General features: G+C 46.7%; 6 protein-coding genes across 12 annotated transcripts; 3 read left to right on the top strand and 3 right to left on the bottom strand.

The window, feature by feature from the left end:
• The first annotated feature begins 16 nt into the window (after positions 1–16).
• LOC117649825 (signal peptidase complex catalytic subunit SEC11A) lies at positions 17–2,724 on the top strand. Its single transcript, XM_034392926.1, has 5 exons — positions 17–224; positions 639–748; positions 838–987; positions 1,074–1,251; positions 1,337–2,724. The coding sequence occupies exons 1-5, from the start codon at positions 177–179 to the stop codon at positions 1,385–1,387; spliced, it is 537 nt and encodes a 178-aa protein (XP_034248817.1). The 5' UTR covers positions 17–176; the 3' UTR covers positions 1,388–2,724.
• Positions 2,725–2,869: 145 nt separating this feature from the next.
• Positions 2,870–3,760, top strand: LOC117649826. 2 transcript variants are annotated; one of them, XR_004588007.1, is made up of 3 exons: positions 2,870–2,961; positions 3,171–3,290; positions 3,372–3,760. XR_004588007.1 is itself a non-coding variant. In XM_034392929.1 (3 exons), the coding sequence occupies exons 1-3, from the start codon at positions 2,959–2,961 to the stop codon at positions 3,614–3,616; spliced, it is 372 nt and encodes a 123-aa protein (XP_034248820.1). In that variant the 5' UTR covers positions 2,919–2,958; the 3' UTR covers positions 3,617–3,760. The 2 variants fall into 2 exon arrangements, 1 of the variants encoding a protein (XP_034248820.1); XM_034392929.1 differs by having other exon boundaries at positions 2,919–2,961; positions 3,167–3,290.
• LOC117649822 lies at positions 3,694–7,796 on the bottom strand. 6 transcript variants are annotated; one of them, XM_034392920.1, is made up of 7 exons: positions 7,649–7,769; positions 7,190–7,275; positions 6,521–6,610; positions 6,312–6,439; positions 6,148–6,234; positions 5,461–6,074; positions 3,694–5,367 (listed from the first exon to the last, which is right to left on the bottom strand). In XM_034392920.1, exons 2-7 carry the CDS (start codon positions 7,190–7,192, stop codon positions 4,403–4,405), a joined length of 1,887 nt encoding a protein of 628 aa, XP_034248811.1. In that variant the 5' UTR covers positions 7,193–7,275; positions 7,649–7,769; the 3' UTR covers positions 3,694–4,402. The 6 variants fall into 6 exon arrangements, with proteins under 6 accessions (XP_034248811.1, XP_034248812.1, XP_034248813.1 ...); XM_034392921.1 differs by lacking the exon at positions 7,649–7,769 and adding an exon at positions 7,355–7,605; XM_034392922.1 differs by lacking the exon at positions 7,649–7,769 and adding an exon at positions 7,471–7,605.
• A 207-nt stretch (positions 7,797–8,003) lies between these two features.
• On the top strand, positions 8,004–10,344 carry LOC117649821 (complex I assembly factor ACAD9, mitochondrial-like). The gene is made up of 2 exons (XM_034392918.1): positions 8,004–8,164; positions 8,325–10,344. Exon 2 carries the CDS (start codon positions 8,345–8,347, stop codon positions 10,253–10,255), a length of 1,911 nt encoding a protein of 636 aa, XP_034248809.1. The 5' UTR covers positions 8,004–8,164; positions 8,325–8,344; the 3' UTR covers positions 10,256–10,344.
• A 52-nt stretch (positions 10,345–10,396) lies between these two features.
• Positions 10,397–11,438, bottom strand: LOC117649827 (cytochrome b-c1 complex subunit 8). Its single transcript, XM_034392930.1, has 3 exons — positions 11,278–11,438; positions 10,752–10,905; positions 10,397–10,670 (listed from the first exon to the last, which is right to left on the bottom strand). Exons 1-3 carry the CDS (start codon positions 11,296–11,298, stop codon positions 10,576–10,578), a joined length of 270 nt encoding a protein of 89 aa, XP_034248821.1. The 5' UTR covers positions 11,299–11,438; the 3' UTR covers positions 10,397–10,575.
• Positions 11,439–11,488: 50 nt separating this feature from the next.
• LOC117649586 lies at positions 11,489–15,040 on the bottom strand. Its single transcript, XM_034392476.1, has 3 exons — positions 14,826–15,040; positions 12,572–12,727; positions 11,489–11,499 (listed from the first exon to the last, which is right to left on the bottom strand). The coding sequence occupies exons 1-3, from the start codon at positions 14,875–14,877 to the stop codon at positions 11,489–11,491; spliced, it is 219 nt and encodes a 72-aa protein (XP_034248367.1). The 5' UTR covers positions 14,878–15,040.
• Between the last annotated feature and the right edge of the window lie 845 nt (positions 15,041–15,885).

Raw genomic sequence — 15,885 nt, 5'->3', positions numbered from 1 at the left:
GCGTCGCAGCAGACAAGCAGAACAACGCGCACTGCGAATAACTGTTTGTGCTGTGTAAACTGACGTGGAGCCAACACCGGACACCGACACCGACCCTTTCTGCAAAATATATCGCCGGTTCAACTTGAAGACTTTCCCCCTTTATCCAGAGCCACTTCAAAATATCTCTTTTCAAAATGATGATGGACGCGTGGGATGATTTTAAACGCATGAACAAGCGTCAGGTAAGTCAGCCTCCTGCACGAATCTACCAGTGCCAGTAGAATATGTTTCAAACAGATGTATTATTTTGGGATTTTACAGGCAAACTGATAACTTTTCTTGAAATTTTCTCTATTTTTTCGTGAATTTTGTTTCATCAAGTCAGCTTCTGATTACTTTTACCTATTCAGCTCAAAATTCTTTAGGTTATGATCTAAGTGTCAACATGTCATTCATAGACATCTGTTTTCTTTGACCAGGCGGGACAGCGTTACTATCCTTAAGATATTTGCCCGCCTATGTAAAACAAACCCTCAATTTCAACTTGTTTCATTTTCATACTTATTAAAAATACTCCAGGCATATCATTGTTATCAGAGCCTCAACTTCATACATTGTATTAATATGCTACAAATATCTTTTAATTCTCTTTCTAGATGCTTTATCAAGCCTTGAGCTTTGGAATGATAGTTTCATCTGCCCTTATGATATGGAAAGGATTGATGGTGGTGACTGGTAGTGAAAGTCCTATTGTAGTTGTGCTTAGGTAAGTCTATAATGTCGATAATTGGCATGTCATGAAATTTTCAAACTTTCAACTGGATTTAACTGGTGTTTTATCTATTTATGTTTCAGTGGAAGTATGGAGCCTGCCTTTCAAAGAGGAGACCTTCTGTTCCTCACAAATAATCAGGAAGATCCCATAAGGGCCGGAGACATTGTTGTGTTTAAAGTTGAGGGAAGAGAAATCCCAATTGTACACAGGGTGTTAAAGCTGCATGAAAAGTAAGGATGATTTCTTTAAGTTCTATTCCAGTTTTGTGTTATTACATAGATGTCTTAATTCTTGGTTGTCTTTGCCATGTTTCCAGAGCCAATGGAACTGTCAAATTTCTTACCAAAGGAGATAACAATAATGTAGATGATCGTGGTCTTTATGCTCCCGGTCAACTTTGGTTAGCAAAGAACCACGTTGTTGGGAGAGCTCGTGGATTTCTTCCATATGTTGGCCTCGTCACCATATACATGAATGATTATCCTCATTTCAAGGTATTTTCCATTTATTTTGTAACCTTATTTTACTTCGGTGTTACTGTTGAAAATTTCTAACACAGGCTTTCTTTTTCTGTTCTAGTACGCTGTTCTAATTGCACTAGCCCTATATGTTTTGATTCATCGTGAATAGTATTTATAACTTTAAGATCATTTGTGCGATTGTGGATTTCAAGGACTGGGGATCGTGTGTATGTGTGTTTCTGTGTTTTATGCAGTGGTTTTACATTGCAAAGCTGATGTAGTTATGATTCTGATTTGCACCAGAAAAGGGTAAATGTGAAAAAACTCAAGGGAAATCAACATCATTCATTTATCGCTTTGAAAATTTTTCCACTTTTATTTTTGGTCCTGGAAGTAGTAATTATGCTCAGAGAAATACACCCAAAATTGTTAAGTAATAAATATTTTTTCCAAACTTTTGTTTGCACATTTCAAAAATACATGGAGTCACAGGCACAATTTTTGTAATGAAGCAGTGTTTTTTTATTCAATTGATAGATCTTGGTGAAAGTAGTTAATGTAAATTTAAATGATGTAGGTTTTCTGATCTGTGTGATCAAACTTCTTCATGTGGAGTTTCATATAGGATATAAAATAATTTTCAACAGGCAGGATTATGCACAGCAGCTCAAATTAAATTTACTTTTGTACTTGGACGGCAAGTTCATTTAGTTAATTTGTGGAGGGTTGCCTCATAGTTCTATGGCCACCAAAGAGAATTCATTAAAATTATTGCATTTTATCAACTACTAGCCTGGATTTAGTATGTGATGCATCCTTTAGTAGCTGTTTCTGTGTTGTGAACAAGAAACGGCAGGTTAAAGAACCAAACTAGCTCTCAAGAATGTCTCACAACTGTGATAAAATGGACTTAAAATAGGGACAGCTTTTGAGAATTTGTATAATTTATGTAATTACTGTATGTATATCTCCTTATCAATATTTTAAGAGGACAGAATGTTTTGCATCTTGTGCCAGTCTTACATTCCCAGAGGAAGCTCTAGTATTGAAGCGTATTGCGCATTTATTTCTCCGCAATTGCCTTAACTTTGGACTTAAAATATTGACACACTTAGGTAGGGCAGCTAGAAACGCAGGAATTATCTTGCAAACAGTTAGTCCAGCTAGAGCGGCAGGGATTTATCTTGCAAACTTTTGCAACTACCATTTGTTTCATCTGATTTTTGCTTGTAGGTTTGACATTTCGGAAGGTTAAATCAAGAGAGAAAGAATTGTCCCCCATAATTATTTTAAGCCAAGTAGAGAAGAGACATTACCTTTTTCATCAGTTGGTTACCAATTTTAGTTGTCCTGCATAGCTTGTGTATTGTGTTGACTCACATTTTATCCATCTGCCTGAATTCTGTCACCATGGAGGTTTGCCAGAGTGCCAATTTTTCTTCCCCACAACTGTAAACCATTTCCCCTTGGCTGTAAATTTAGTCCATTAAATTTTTTTTCTCTAATGCTGAGCTGATTTATTAAGCTCCTACCTCCACCACACAAGCCACCCTTCATCCCAATGAGTGGTATTTGTTTCCCGCTTCCCCATGACTTTTCTGGAGTCGAGTATCTTTATCCTTATCTCGTCTTCTCCAAAGTCCTTGTCCCCCACCCACGAGTGGAGTGACTGGCTGGTCCATGGACCAGTCAGCCTCAGACTGGCGGCGAGTCACCACACAGTCACACACCGCTATCACCATGGTAAGCCTCTAGCTATCCAGCTCCCCTGGTAGTCGCGTTAAAATTGGTTACACCGGCGGCTCTCGACTGATTCGGCCCCGCTGAACACGAATCTCTGCGTTACACTACCTAGCATTAGAGTTGGAAGTGCATTGGTATGTGCCCGTTCACTCAAAAATATCAATTTTGAGTCAAACCCCAAGTTCTTGTGAATTATTTTGTCTGGGCAGGGCAACTTGCCCGTTCCCGATGGGCTTGTACCGTGGGCCTGCTCACGTTAGTCACGGCGCTTGCCACCCCTGTCCCCGATGCAAGCGGGGAGCCAACACCAGAACATCCCCAGGAAAGAGGTAAGCCTTGAAGTGCAAGTGCGTAGGCCAAGAGTACCTACATGTGTCTGGTGCACCACATAACATGTGAATGCTTCGCAGCAAAAAAGATCGTCGACGGTTTGGGTGGCATGAGCATCGGTTCAATCTTCCCGGGGCCGCACGGAGAGCAACCACAGCTAGAGGTCCTGTCACAGCCACCAAGTCCGTCACCGATCCCACGGCCACTCGGTGGCCTCGAGACTGAGACCGCCTCCATCACTCCTGTACAGGCAATCGGCTACAGTGGCTACATTGTAGTAGTTGTCGTCTTGTTTATGTACTGCAAACCACGCCGGAAGAACTGAGGCTGGAAGCGTCGCCTTGTCTCGCACGTATTGTGTGTAAAAAGGAGCTGTTTTCAAGGAGAGAGTATACACGTAAAAATAAATAAATAATTATAATATTAAAGTTATGAAATCCTCAGAAAGAGGGCTACATCATCTAGTCAACTAGCTCATTTGATTAAAAATAAATATACAGAAATGAAACAAAGACATTCTAAAATAAAAACCAGCAAGTAAAAAACAAGGGTTGCAGCAATGTGAATACTGCCATACACTTAATTAATATTCGGTTCAAGTGTTTCCATATACACACACAACACTCATGATTCAAGTATATCTCAGAACACGTCCTTCATCAAAATTGATTGTGAATTTCCCTTACAAAGAAAGGTAGGTTTGACCTCTGGACTCATGAAAATTCATACCATAGAGGGCCAACAGGAGACAAATTTTAAAATTGTCAAGATTATAACCCTAATAAAATTATGGGGAGAACATACTTATTCAATGAATGGCAACCCAGCAGCCAATATAGGTGACACTATTTGCCTGCTAGGTTGCCATACATCATGTACATTGTGTACATTTGATTTACAGAAAAGAAACAAACCTAAAACAGTATAAGTGATTGTGTTCACCTCCAACAATTTCCAAATATATATTCAGATAACACAAGTAATAAACACAGGTAAATTCATCACAGCATCACAATAAAAAAAATTATCAGTAGGAAGTAACTTACATTAGGCTTCTGTTTTTTCCTCCTTTTTATGTAAGTTTGAAATTTTTTTTACAGATTTTTAAGATTTATTCCATCTCTCTCTCTTTTTGCTTTCGAGCATTGGCACATCCAGAAAAGAAGGCAAAACTTTTCACCAACATTTCCAGGACAAATAAGGAATCCATTTCCTCAAAATGAGAAGTGGCAACCAATTTATCCCAAGCTCTGATTATATCTTGTCTCAAATATACTGCTCTAAGCACCAATTTATGCAAAGCTGCTGGGCCATCACATGTGGGGTTAACTTTGTTGATATTGTCAATCACTGCCTCTAATAGGGAAAACAACTTAAATGCCTGTTTAGAAGCAACAAGGCTATTTGATTCGCCAAAAGCCCAATCCTTCATCTCAGCTGACTTTGGATGTTTACCAGAGTCTTTGTGCTCCAGGAAATTGCGCTTCATGCACTTATACACTGCACTCCATCCTTTCACTGTCTTGTTTTGACTTGCCCTTTTCACATATGTCCTCAAGACGAGGGCACAAAGAGTGTGTAAATCTTCTAGACCAGGATCTGACCTTGCATCATGCTCTTCACTCAAGGAATCACTAGTAACATCTGGTGAGCCTAAACATTTCATCCCAAATTTGTAAACTGCCTCATTCAGTTTTACAAAAAACTTGTAAAAGAACACCTCAACTACTTCTGAATCATCTGGATAAAGGAAAAGAAGATTCAAAACAAATGATTCCCTACGGCCTCCTGTTGTAAGCCACATATTTCGAGACCAAATAAAATGATCCCCATCAACAGTTGGGAGAAGTGCCAGCTCAGTCAATGTAACATACTGCCACACCTCATGCACCAATTCACGACTAATTTCTTTCCACAATGGAAACGAGTTATAATAAAGTCGCCTGGCATAGGCTTCCACTCTTTTCTCAAGGTTCGATACAGCTTCTTCATCCATTATTCCTTTTAAAGCCCTGTTTACTAACACCGGAACTTCTTTCACCAACTGCTCCTTGTTTGGGAGCTGTCCAGCAAGCTCTACAAATGAAGAAATTTTTATCAATTTAAATGAAATACAAAAAAACTTCAGTATTAACAAATAAGGAAGAAAAGAGGAAAAGAGTAACTTACTTTTCAGGCTTTCCAGCTGTTTGTGTCTTTCCAGATGCTCTTGCATTTTAATTGCTGTTTTGAGCAGAGTGCCACATTTCTCGCACTCATGACCCACAACAGGGGGTTTGCTTGACGTGATGTACCTTGGATTCTCCACTTCTTTACTTGGTTCAATCTTCTTCGGTTTATTTTCAATGAGGTCTTTGTACGACTCAAACCTTTGTGACTTTCCCTCTTTTCTTCTTCCTGAGTGTTTTGATTGACCACTTCCAGTTTTATAGACAGAGTTGTCTGGGGCTACAACCTCACCTGTAGCAAGTACTTGAACAGGCTGCAATTTCCCATCTGCAGTGAATGCTTTGGTTTGACCACAAGAATCTTCAGAAAAACTGTCATGATTGGATGAGTACCATGAGCTTGATTTTCCTTCATCCCATGAACTACATTTTCCAATATGTTCCATGTCAAGCTGTTTCTTGATACGAGTGAAGTCTTCCTCTTCCACACATACCTCCGGATACATTCCCGCAATATTATACACATCACCAGGCTGCCAATGCATACTATCATAAGAATCAAATGATGGAGGCCGAATGGCTCTCTTCAATTGGTCCGTTAATGGTAATGAATCACTGAAAATAAAGTAAAACATTATAAACCAAGTCATTAGCCATCCATTTATAAATATTTCTGATGAACACTTACTCAAGAGTCAACTTTTCTACAGTGGCTTCTACTTGCAGAGGATAGTCATTAAAGAGATAGTGATTGAATGCATCATAATCAGTACATCTGGGAAAAAAGACAAATTATCAGTGACAAATATACAGGTATACTAATGAAATAAACCAATTTTGAAGGAGCCCTACTTGAGTTCATCCGGTATTCTAGGCTCTGGGGTATCATCAACATCAATATCTTCATCGTCCTGATACAAGCTAGAATCCCTACTAGCAGAATCATGACTATCAGGATGTGATGAAAATCCATTGACTGACTAGATAATAAATAATACAATTTCATTAACAAAATTTAACAAGAAATGGATATAAAATACACAAATCAAAATATCACTCACTGATTTAGGTCTTCTCCTTTTAGGAGGATTACTGAGATGGGACTTCTTTCTCATGGCTTTGCTGTCCTTTTGGTCCAATAAAATGAGTGCCTGAAAAAAAAAAGCCATAATAAAATCACCCAATATTTGCAGGACCCAACCTATTGAATACGTATGATGATAAATAAATAGTGCCTAACATTGGCATACAAATTACTTAGGTGCAGATTAAAACCAAGCAACCTTATAAAAACTATTAAAAAAGATTCCTGCTATCAACTTTGAGGAGATAACTTCCAGTAATGTGCACAAGGTGGCTTTCCCTATTGAATGTCAACTTCAACACAAAGAGTGATACAGAGTGATATGCAGGAACTACACACCATCAAACATCAAACCAAAATAGGGCTCATATTTGCAACTTAAGAGCCAGTATTGACTGGATATCGCTTATCACCTACGATTTAAGAGTATCCAAATGCCTCCCCCCCACCCCCGTTTTTCCCCACTGGTCCTACTATGTCCATGACCCAGTAAAGATGCAAATGTTGCATTATGATGGACGATTGTCGTGGTGACAGTAAATTATCACAAGTTTTAAATGAAAACTGCGTACAGGCGCAATACGACAAGTTGAATCAGAGCTTTGTTCATAGATCAGTAAGCTAAACCAAGCTAAACCTAACCTACCATCGTACGTATGAAGTCGTGACCGATTTGCGAACAGAAATGTGGCCAACATTCAAGTCAGAGCCGTAGGTAGAGGAAGATAAGCCCTGTTAAATTTTGACACGAATTTAATTAATCATCGTTAGATTCGAAGCAGAAGAGAACAACACACATAATTCAACTAACAACAAGCATGAGAAGAGCAGCAAGCAACAGTAGTCCAGGAAACTAATTCGAACGATCTAGAGGGTGATCTGAATGGTTATATTTCCGTATTGTGAAGGAAACGCAAAGAAATTTACACTTTAAATTCGATGGTGCAGAACGAATGTGTGCAGAAAACGAAAAGCAGAGCAGAACCAGACTCAGGTGCAGTCCACAAAGGGAAAAATCGGACCGGGTGCACGACCCAGTATAGGGCAGCGCTTCATTTAGAAATAAGAGGTGATATAATAAAGTCACATTGGCCACTAGACTTACTTTATAATGCCTACAAACAACAATCTATAGAAATGACATCAATTTCAATTTTGAGAGGCCTTCCTTCAACGAAAACAACAAAAACACAAAAGAGGCGCGAGCGCGTGAGCGGCGGGAAATACCAGCGCCTTCTAATCGAAGTGCAGCTTTTGCGCACTTTTCCGATACGGTTTTACACGTCTTTTGGAATATTATAAGATACACGTTACGTCCAAGGTAAATCCTTAAATTGATTTTTTGAAACGGATTCATGAATTGCTACGATCGTGATTTCACAAACGAATCTGGAAATAGACACAGCAAGTATCTCTGCCTTACGTTTGGTTTTTATGATCCGAAATATTTTCATACTTGCTGTCGTCTGCTTTAGTTTCTTAGGTTATGTAGTCGGATACCATGGAGATGGGTAGTCTTGTTGCCGCCTGGTGGTGCTTGAATTAATGTTGAAGAATTAATGTAGTTCCCAAGTGACACATACATCAAAGAATACTGATATTTCTCGCACTTTCTCTCCACGTAAGCAACAGCCCTTGTTCTTGAAACCTGAAAGTCTTGCAGGGGAAGAATAATGCTCCCTCTTCTTGGTTGTGTTTCTGGCAAAATTTATCCTCTTGCCATTCTTAATGGATACTATTTAGGATTGGTGTAATTGCTAATCATGCCATTATGCTTTCAGATTCCTAACAAACTTACAAGATGCTGCGGCTATTTAGTCAAGGGAGACATGTTTCGTCTTCGGCCAACTTAATTTGCGTGTCTCAACGACTTCTTCATCGATCATCACCTTACTTAAGTTCAGCATTAGAAGAAGTGAAGCAGAGAGAAAGGTCTCTACAACCAGAACCACGTCGTGCCAAAATGAAGATGAGCCCATACGTGAAGAACCTGTTTCGAGGATTAGTAGATCCTTTTGTTTTCGGTTATTTAGAATTAGACCAAGGGTCCCTCAATATTGCCGAAGACATGAAATCAGAAATCCATAAATTTTTGGAATCCGAAGATCTGTCTGTATTAAATTCAGGGGGAAGAATATCAGATGAAACTATTGCAAAGTTGAAAGAGCTTGGTGTTTTCAAACTTAATATCGCTCAGCAGTACGGAGGCCTGGAGTTGACTTGTGCAGAAATGCTTAAATTGTGTGAAGAGTTCTCTAAGGTACCCTCTCTATTTCAAACTCTTTCTACACATTTCCAGTATATTTCGCCCTTGTTCTCTAACTTTGCTAGCCACGAACAGAAAGAAAAGTACCTTCCTGCTTTGGCTTCAGGAGACCTTCACATTGGTTTTGCATTATGGGAAGAAGGAGCTGGTGTTGATGTTTCCAGTATCCAATGCCGAGCTGAATTCCTAGGCGATAATTACATTTTGTCTGGGACAAAGCAATGGGTTTGCAATGCTGGAATTGCTGATAAGTATGTCGTCTTTGCTTCAGATGGTGATGCGAGTAATATTGGCACACCGAATGCAAAAGTTACATGTTTTATAGTTGATAAAAATGCTGAGGGTATCTCTGCCAAGTCCATGGAAACCCTTGGAATGAATGGATACAGCGCATGGGAAGTGACTTTTGACAAAACTGTGGTTTCTAAAGACAACCTAATTGGCTTGCCAGGAGAAGGACTGAAGATTTTGAAGACATTGTTATACGGAAAATTTTCTTTGGCGGGTGCCAACATAGGACTTTTAAGGGATCTATTAAACACTACTCTGCATCATTCTATCAAGAAAGAAACATTTGGAAAGCCTCTAGTGGCAAATGACATTGTTCAGCAACATCTGGCTGAGGCAGCAGCTCGGCTCTATGCTTTAGAAAGTATTACATACATGACAGCTGATTTTTATGACAACATTGAAGACCCAGATATTGAAGCTGAAGTAGGTATAGTGAAAATCTATAGTAGTGAGTCTATGAAGTACATAGCAGAAAGATGCCTTAAGATTTTGGGATCTGATTGTTACTTAACTAACAAACCTTATGAACGTGTTCTGCGAGATATGCTTTTTACACCTTTGGTTGATACTTCAGTTGATACCTTACGTATGACAGTAGCTTTACTTGGTTTGAAGCATGCAGGATCCTCTTTTCAAGAAGAGGTTTTGCATAATAGAAATCCTCTCTTACATCCTAAGAAAGTCATGCGTGGCTTATTCAAATCGTATGTGAGCTGGGACAGAGAGCCTGACATTGACCATCTTATATTTGAAAATGTCCATCCTACCTTAGTCAACAGTGCTGACACTCTTGAGAAAGCAATTTTTGACTTTGGCAAAATTACTGAAGAGACACTTGTCAAGTGGGGTGCTGAACTAGACAGCAGACAAATGAATCTTGCCCGGTTAGCAGATGTTGCCACTAATCTGTATGTATGTACTGCAGTTTTAGCCCGAACATCAAGAGCTATTAGTATTGGGTTAAGAAGTTGTGACATTGATGGCTTTATGGCAACATCACTTGTAGCTGAGATTACCCAAAGTATTGCTGATCTTAAAGATGCTCTTCAGTCCAGTCCCTATGGAAACAATGATGCAAACTACACCAACATAACCAAGGCTATGATTCATGAAAAAAAATTCACAGCCGCACATCCCTTATCTAGGAATTATTAAGCTGTTAAGTTTAATGTAAATTTTTTGTAAAGAATAATTATAAATTGTTAAACTAAGCTTTAAGAAATAAAATTTGGATTTTAACATGAGTCTATCTTTTTTCATCCACATCTGTGAATCAGTAAATAAATCTACAACTCCAATGTTTAGCATTGTAATTTATTTTGTGCTCAGTTGCTGGGACAGGATAGTGTTTCTCCAATGAGCTCATAAGTTGCACCAAATTTAATTAAATGAAGACAAAGATCAGGTGAAAACAACACCATACTTGTAACATCTATATCTGATAAAGCTATTAAATTAAAACCAAATTAACATATCTAAACATCATTTTCATAATCCTTTGGGTTCTTGCGAGAGAGACGAGCATTTTCAGCTTCAGCCCAGTCATAGATGAGGTAAGAAATGATGGCAGCTGTAACACAAGAAGAATGTCTAAAATGTTTCAGAAAGGGAATACTAGTAGTATTCTTACAATTTAAGGGTGGAAACTTACGAGGAGCAATCCTGAAAATTTGGCCTCGAATTCGCCTGATGACATTAGGGATACCCTTGCTGATGACTCCGCCAAATGGCTTCAGTTCATAAGGAGACAGGCGGAATGTAACAATGTTACGGAACTTGGCAAGCTCGCCCCAATGATGACCCATCTGTGAAAAATAAACAAAAAACACAAGAATCTATATGAAACACAAGTAGAAAAGACGTATGAACTATAGGCCAAGTTTTGAACCGCTTGACAGTCAACTTAGTAAAACCATTGGAAGTAATTATTTGGTTTAAGAAAAAACCAGAAACAAAGTTTGCCATTCACGAACAAGGGCGTCATCGTCGCTCTGATGCAAATTAAAAGTAAACCCAACTAGGTTTGACGTATCACATGCAACTCGCAACCCGAAAAATCATAACCTCAACTGCCCAACATAAATGGTAGATTCTGATTCCTCGCGGCACCCTTCTTGTCAACGTTAACGACAAGCGGATAAATTTCGAGTTTAATATTCTTTTTATGCTGAACTTACCGCAAGTGGAGTGAGCTTCATGGCTGGAAAGGGTTTTCTGACTACTGAGACTCCAAATTCTCGTCTGCTGAGCAAACGACCTTGCTGCGTCCGTCTGTCTTTTGTTTCGCCGGAAGAAGCAGCAGCACTGAGAACGCAACCGGAAGCCAGGCAAACGAGAGGGAAGGACTGAGTCCGAGCGTCAAAGGGAAGACCTGGCCGACCTGGACCTTCACTGAGGCACTAAGAGAGGGGACAATTGTTCTGGCAAATATTTGGTTGAGTGCGTTCACTCTCTAATTCAATGAGGCCCTGTTCCTGCACCACTGGAAGAAATTGACGCTGGCGGGGCGGGTATGTAATGATGTCTTATTTCCTTTCGGTATTTGAGTTTGAGAATTCAATGACAGCTTTATTCGTGAGCGAGGGTCGATAGAAGGAGAATGAGCGAAGTCACAAGGCTGGCGCTACGTCATGAAATAGCGGAATGTTTGCATTTTATTTATCATTTTTCGTCTTGTCATACATATTATCCGGTCCAAGTAATACTCTTGTTTCCCTTAGGACTCGGCTAGCGCATAGGTGTTCACCCATCAGTGAGTGTGAAGCCGATTTTCGTCATTCCTTTTTGAACGCGACGCACACATAGCAACGCGCCTTCGTTGTCGGGGCCATCTCCAACCGGAAAATGCAGACTGCAGTTTGACCCCTTCTTTGGTTCAGCCTCCAGGATTCCTGCGGGCCAGCGCGGCCTCTTCATCGCCTCGCTATCGCTGCGGTTGGTACTGCTGCTGCTGCTGTTGCTGCTGCTTGAAGTTACGCTGCTGCTGCTGCCTTCTCCGGGTCTGCGCGGCCTTCTGCTGCTGCTGGTACTGGACCCTGGTGCCGCCGCCTCCACGCTTCTTGGGGGGCGTCTTGGCGTGCTGCGGGGCTGCGGGGGCGGGGCCTACGGCGGGGGCCGCGGCGGCCGGGACAGGCCCCGCCGTTCCCTTCTTCGTCACCCTGTGGACAGAGGCTTGATAATCCAATCCGCTCGGCAGCGCCACGGCTGTACGTACTTGAGCCACTCACCGGTTGACGTTGGCTGCTGCGGGTGCCTGGCTGGCATGGCCGGCATGGCCGGCATGGCCGTGGGGGGCCGGCACCCTGGACCGCGTTGCTGTCGGCGGCGGGCGCGGCGCTGGGACCGCGGCGGGGTCCCCGTTGGAGGTGGCGGCGGCCGCGGCCGCCTCAGCCGGCGCCTGGGCGGTGCGCCGGGACGGGGGCGGCGCGGGGGCGTGCACGGGGGCGGGCGCCGAGCCGTGCGCCGCCAGGCCGTGGCCCTGGCTGGCCAGGGTGCGGTGCGACTCGTACAGGCGCTGCACGTCGGGCGGCGAGTCCCCGCTCTGGATGTAGACGGGGATGTAGCCCGGCACGGGGGGCAGCTGTCCCTGGTCACGCGCCGCCGGCAGACTCCTGCTGTGGCCCAGGCCTGCGCCACCCAACGACAACAAAGACAAGGGTCAGCCTCTCTGGCACTGCGGCACTGCGAAAGTCGCGAAAGCGATTCCACGCGGAACCGGAAACGGCGGAAACGGCGGAAACGGGGCACGGGCAGGACGAGACGCCCGTCATGGCACTCCACTCCGCGGTGTCCCAACGGCAAGCCACCAAGTTATTAAAATAAAGTGAAAAAGGCCCGTAAGGTGTTGCAGTCTTGCAGCACTTCACACTGAGCCCGCCGTCATGAAAGCGGTGCGGAAAGCCTCCCCCCCCTCCCTGCCGTCAATTCTTCTTCTCTCGCCCATGGCGCTGGCGCCTCGAGGACCGTGCAGGCGCCGCGGGGAGTGCCGTTAAGTCCGGGCGCCGGCGTTGCATTCTGTACCCTGCAGGCCCTTCAGGCCCTGCAGTCTCGGGGTCCTGCCTTGGTCCTGCTGCTGCTGCCTGCAGTGCCCTTCCCTTTCTGCCTTGTCGCCCCGGTCGTGCGCCTGGTCGTGCGCCTGGCCGTGTCCTGCCGGCACTTAGCCGTTCCCAACGGGCGCCGTTTCGTCGCTCTGTCTCTGTCCCACTCACGGGGCGGGTGCGAGAGGGGCAGGGCGACGACGCTCTGTTCGGAGTGAGGCTGCTGGACCAGAGCCCAGTGGGCGCCGCTTCGCCGCTTCCTCGTTTCACCGAGGCCGCGTAGCGCGAAGCGCGCGGTGCAGCTTGGCCGAGCTTGCCGCGTGCCGGCGTGTTCGCCAGCTTCAGCTTCGCCTTCGCCGGCACCTCTGCCGCGGGCCGCGGCCCCGTCAGCACTTCCCTTTCTTCCAGCCGCCCCAACAATGCCGCCTGCTCCCTGCCGCTGGAGGTGGCGGAGGTGCCATAACGGCCACCTACTCGGCTGCTAGCTCCTTTCCGAACGAGCGGCGAGGCGCGGCGCGGCGGCACAGCAAGCTTCGGCCGTCGGGCCGCGGGGCCGCGGGGCCGCGCATCCCGACCGACAAGATCCAGGTCAGGACGGCAATTACAGCCCGCGGCTTATCCGCTGCACTTGGACCACTCCGCTCGCTCCCGGCCCCGTCCCAAATGAGCCGGCCACCCGGCCACGCACAGGTCCTCCAGTGAATGCGGTGGGAGGGGGGCTTCATGCGAAGACGGCATTGGCGGCAGTACTTAGCCGCGGACTCCCGGATCAAGTCCTGGCTGTCCTGGCTGGCACGCTGGCTTCCTTTCCTTCCGCTGGAGGCTGCGCGTCAACACGCGCACCGGTGCAGCCTACTTCGGCAGTGTGGGCCGCGTCGCCGCGTCGCCGCATCGGGCCGCAGCGCGCAGCAAGTCAAGCAAGTGCGTGTCGCTGGCCGCGTCACGGCACGCCTTGGGCACGCCCAGCGACGGCGCACTTTCGATCGGAACGAGCGACCGCCGTTTTTATTTTATTTACCTTTTTTGCCGCCGCGCGCCGCGTTGCGCCGAGGCGCTTGCCAAATCGATGCTTCACGCCGCCAGGCTCGGCCAGGCTCGACGACGGGGCGCGCGCTGCGCTCTGCGCCGCTCTGCGCGCCGCGGCTGCAGAGGGATGCAGTTGACTGCACGCGTCCATGTCCAATGCAAAGCAGTGGGTGCCGATAGAATCGATGCCCCCGCGACGCGGCGACACGACACGGCCGTTGCGAAGTGGCTGCCGCGGTGTGGCGCCCTCCGCCCGGCGTGGCGGCGTGGCGCCCGGGGCCGGGGGGTCAAACCGCTCGCTTGCCTTGGCTGCGCCGGCTGCGCCAAAGAGCAGCAAAAGTGCAGCACGATCTGGCCCTTGCACTCGCCCCTAAGGAATAGGTCACGAGCGGCTGCCGCGAGGACGGCTACAATGGTATGCGCAATCGAACAACATTTCGGTAGCGTCAACCCGATCCATGCGCGCGGCCTACCTTCCAGTGGACCGGACCAGGACTAGGCCGTCGGCCCAGGCCGGGCAGCAACGCAGCGCTGCGCATCGAGGCATGTGCTTACATCTCCCCGTACTCATGACACTAGCATCGATTTTCACCATACCATGCTGGAAACAGAAACACACGCGCCCTGTGCTGTGCCAGGATGTGCCAGGATGTGCCACTGACCTGCTGAGGCGAGAACGAGGGCGGCGACACATATCCACATGGAGGCGGCCATGACGGAAGGATGGATGACACAGCCAGGCACGCCGGAAGGAATCAGAGGAGCAACACTCGCGCACCGCTACGCTACGCTACGCCAATCCACGCCACTCCACACTCCGGACTGCAACCACGTCGAGTGAGAGGCGAAATGTGGCGCCACTTCTTATATATATCGGCAGCGCGCCGGCCGTGCACCCAGGCAGGCAGGCAGGGCTGGCAGGCAGCGGCGCTGAGTGCGCGGCGTCGGTCCGCGGAGGGAGGACCTCTGCGTGGCGGCGAGGCGGCGCGGCGCTGGCGCTCCGGAGAGTCGAACGGGCGAACCGCGGCGGGGCTGGCGGGGCTGGCGGGGCCGGCGGGCCCCTGCGGCGGACGGCGCGGTTACTTCGCGGACGCCCTCCAGTGCCTTGGCGTGTTTTGGGCGCGTTTCGGCATTCCCTTCGGCACCCTGCACCTGGTTGCCGCCATCGTCGGGGAGCGAGGATGACAAGGACGGCGAGGACTTCCCCCGCGGTGCTGCGGCGGTGTCAGGCCAGGCGGGGTCAGGCGGGGTCCCCGTCGACCGCAGCGGCCTTGGCGCGCTGGGCGCTGCGGTTCTCGGGGATGCGGCCACTCGCGATCTCAGATCAGCGGACTGATTCCGAGAGTCGTTTGAGTCACGCCGTCTCTGTCGCACTCGCGGGGCATCCCGTTTCGGCGTGACAAAGAGGGGGAGGGAGTTAACGACTCTCGGCATCAGCCTGCGGTCCTTCATCTGAAAGCACACCTGTGGGGGCGACGGGCGACGGCTCCTCCGACGCGATCGTCGCCGGCCTGGCTGCGGGGCGCAGGGCCGCGGGGCGCAGGGCCGCGGACATCGGACCGTGAATGCGTGAATTGTGGCGGGTGAACAACCTCGCGTGGCCTCGCTGTCCTCGCGGAGCAGAAGCAGGCCGTCGGCGAAACTCACACTTCACGCCTGTCTCTGTCTTTGTCTCGCCGTTCGCCGGCCCCCCGCCCGCCGGCACCGCCACTCCAGTACGCC

The sequence above is a fragment of the Thrips palmi genome, unplaced genomic scaffold, assembly GCF_012932325.1.
Source record: "Thrips palmi isolate BJ-2018 unplaced genomic scaffold, TpBJ-2018v1 HiC_scaffold_4, whole genome shotgun sequence".
In the NCBI taxonomy this organism is placed as follows: Eukaryota; Metazoa; Arthropoda; class Insecta; order Thysanoptera; family Thripidae; genus Thrips; species Thrips palmi.
The sequence above is the reverse complement of the archived record's forward strand: the minus strand, read 5'-3'. Positions and strand labels throughout refer to the sequence as shown.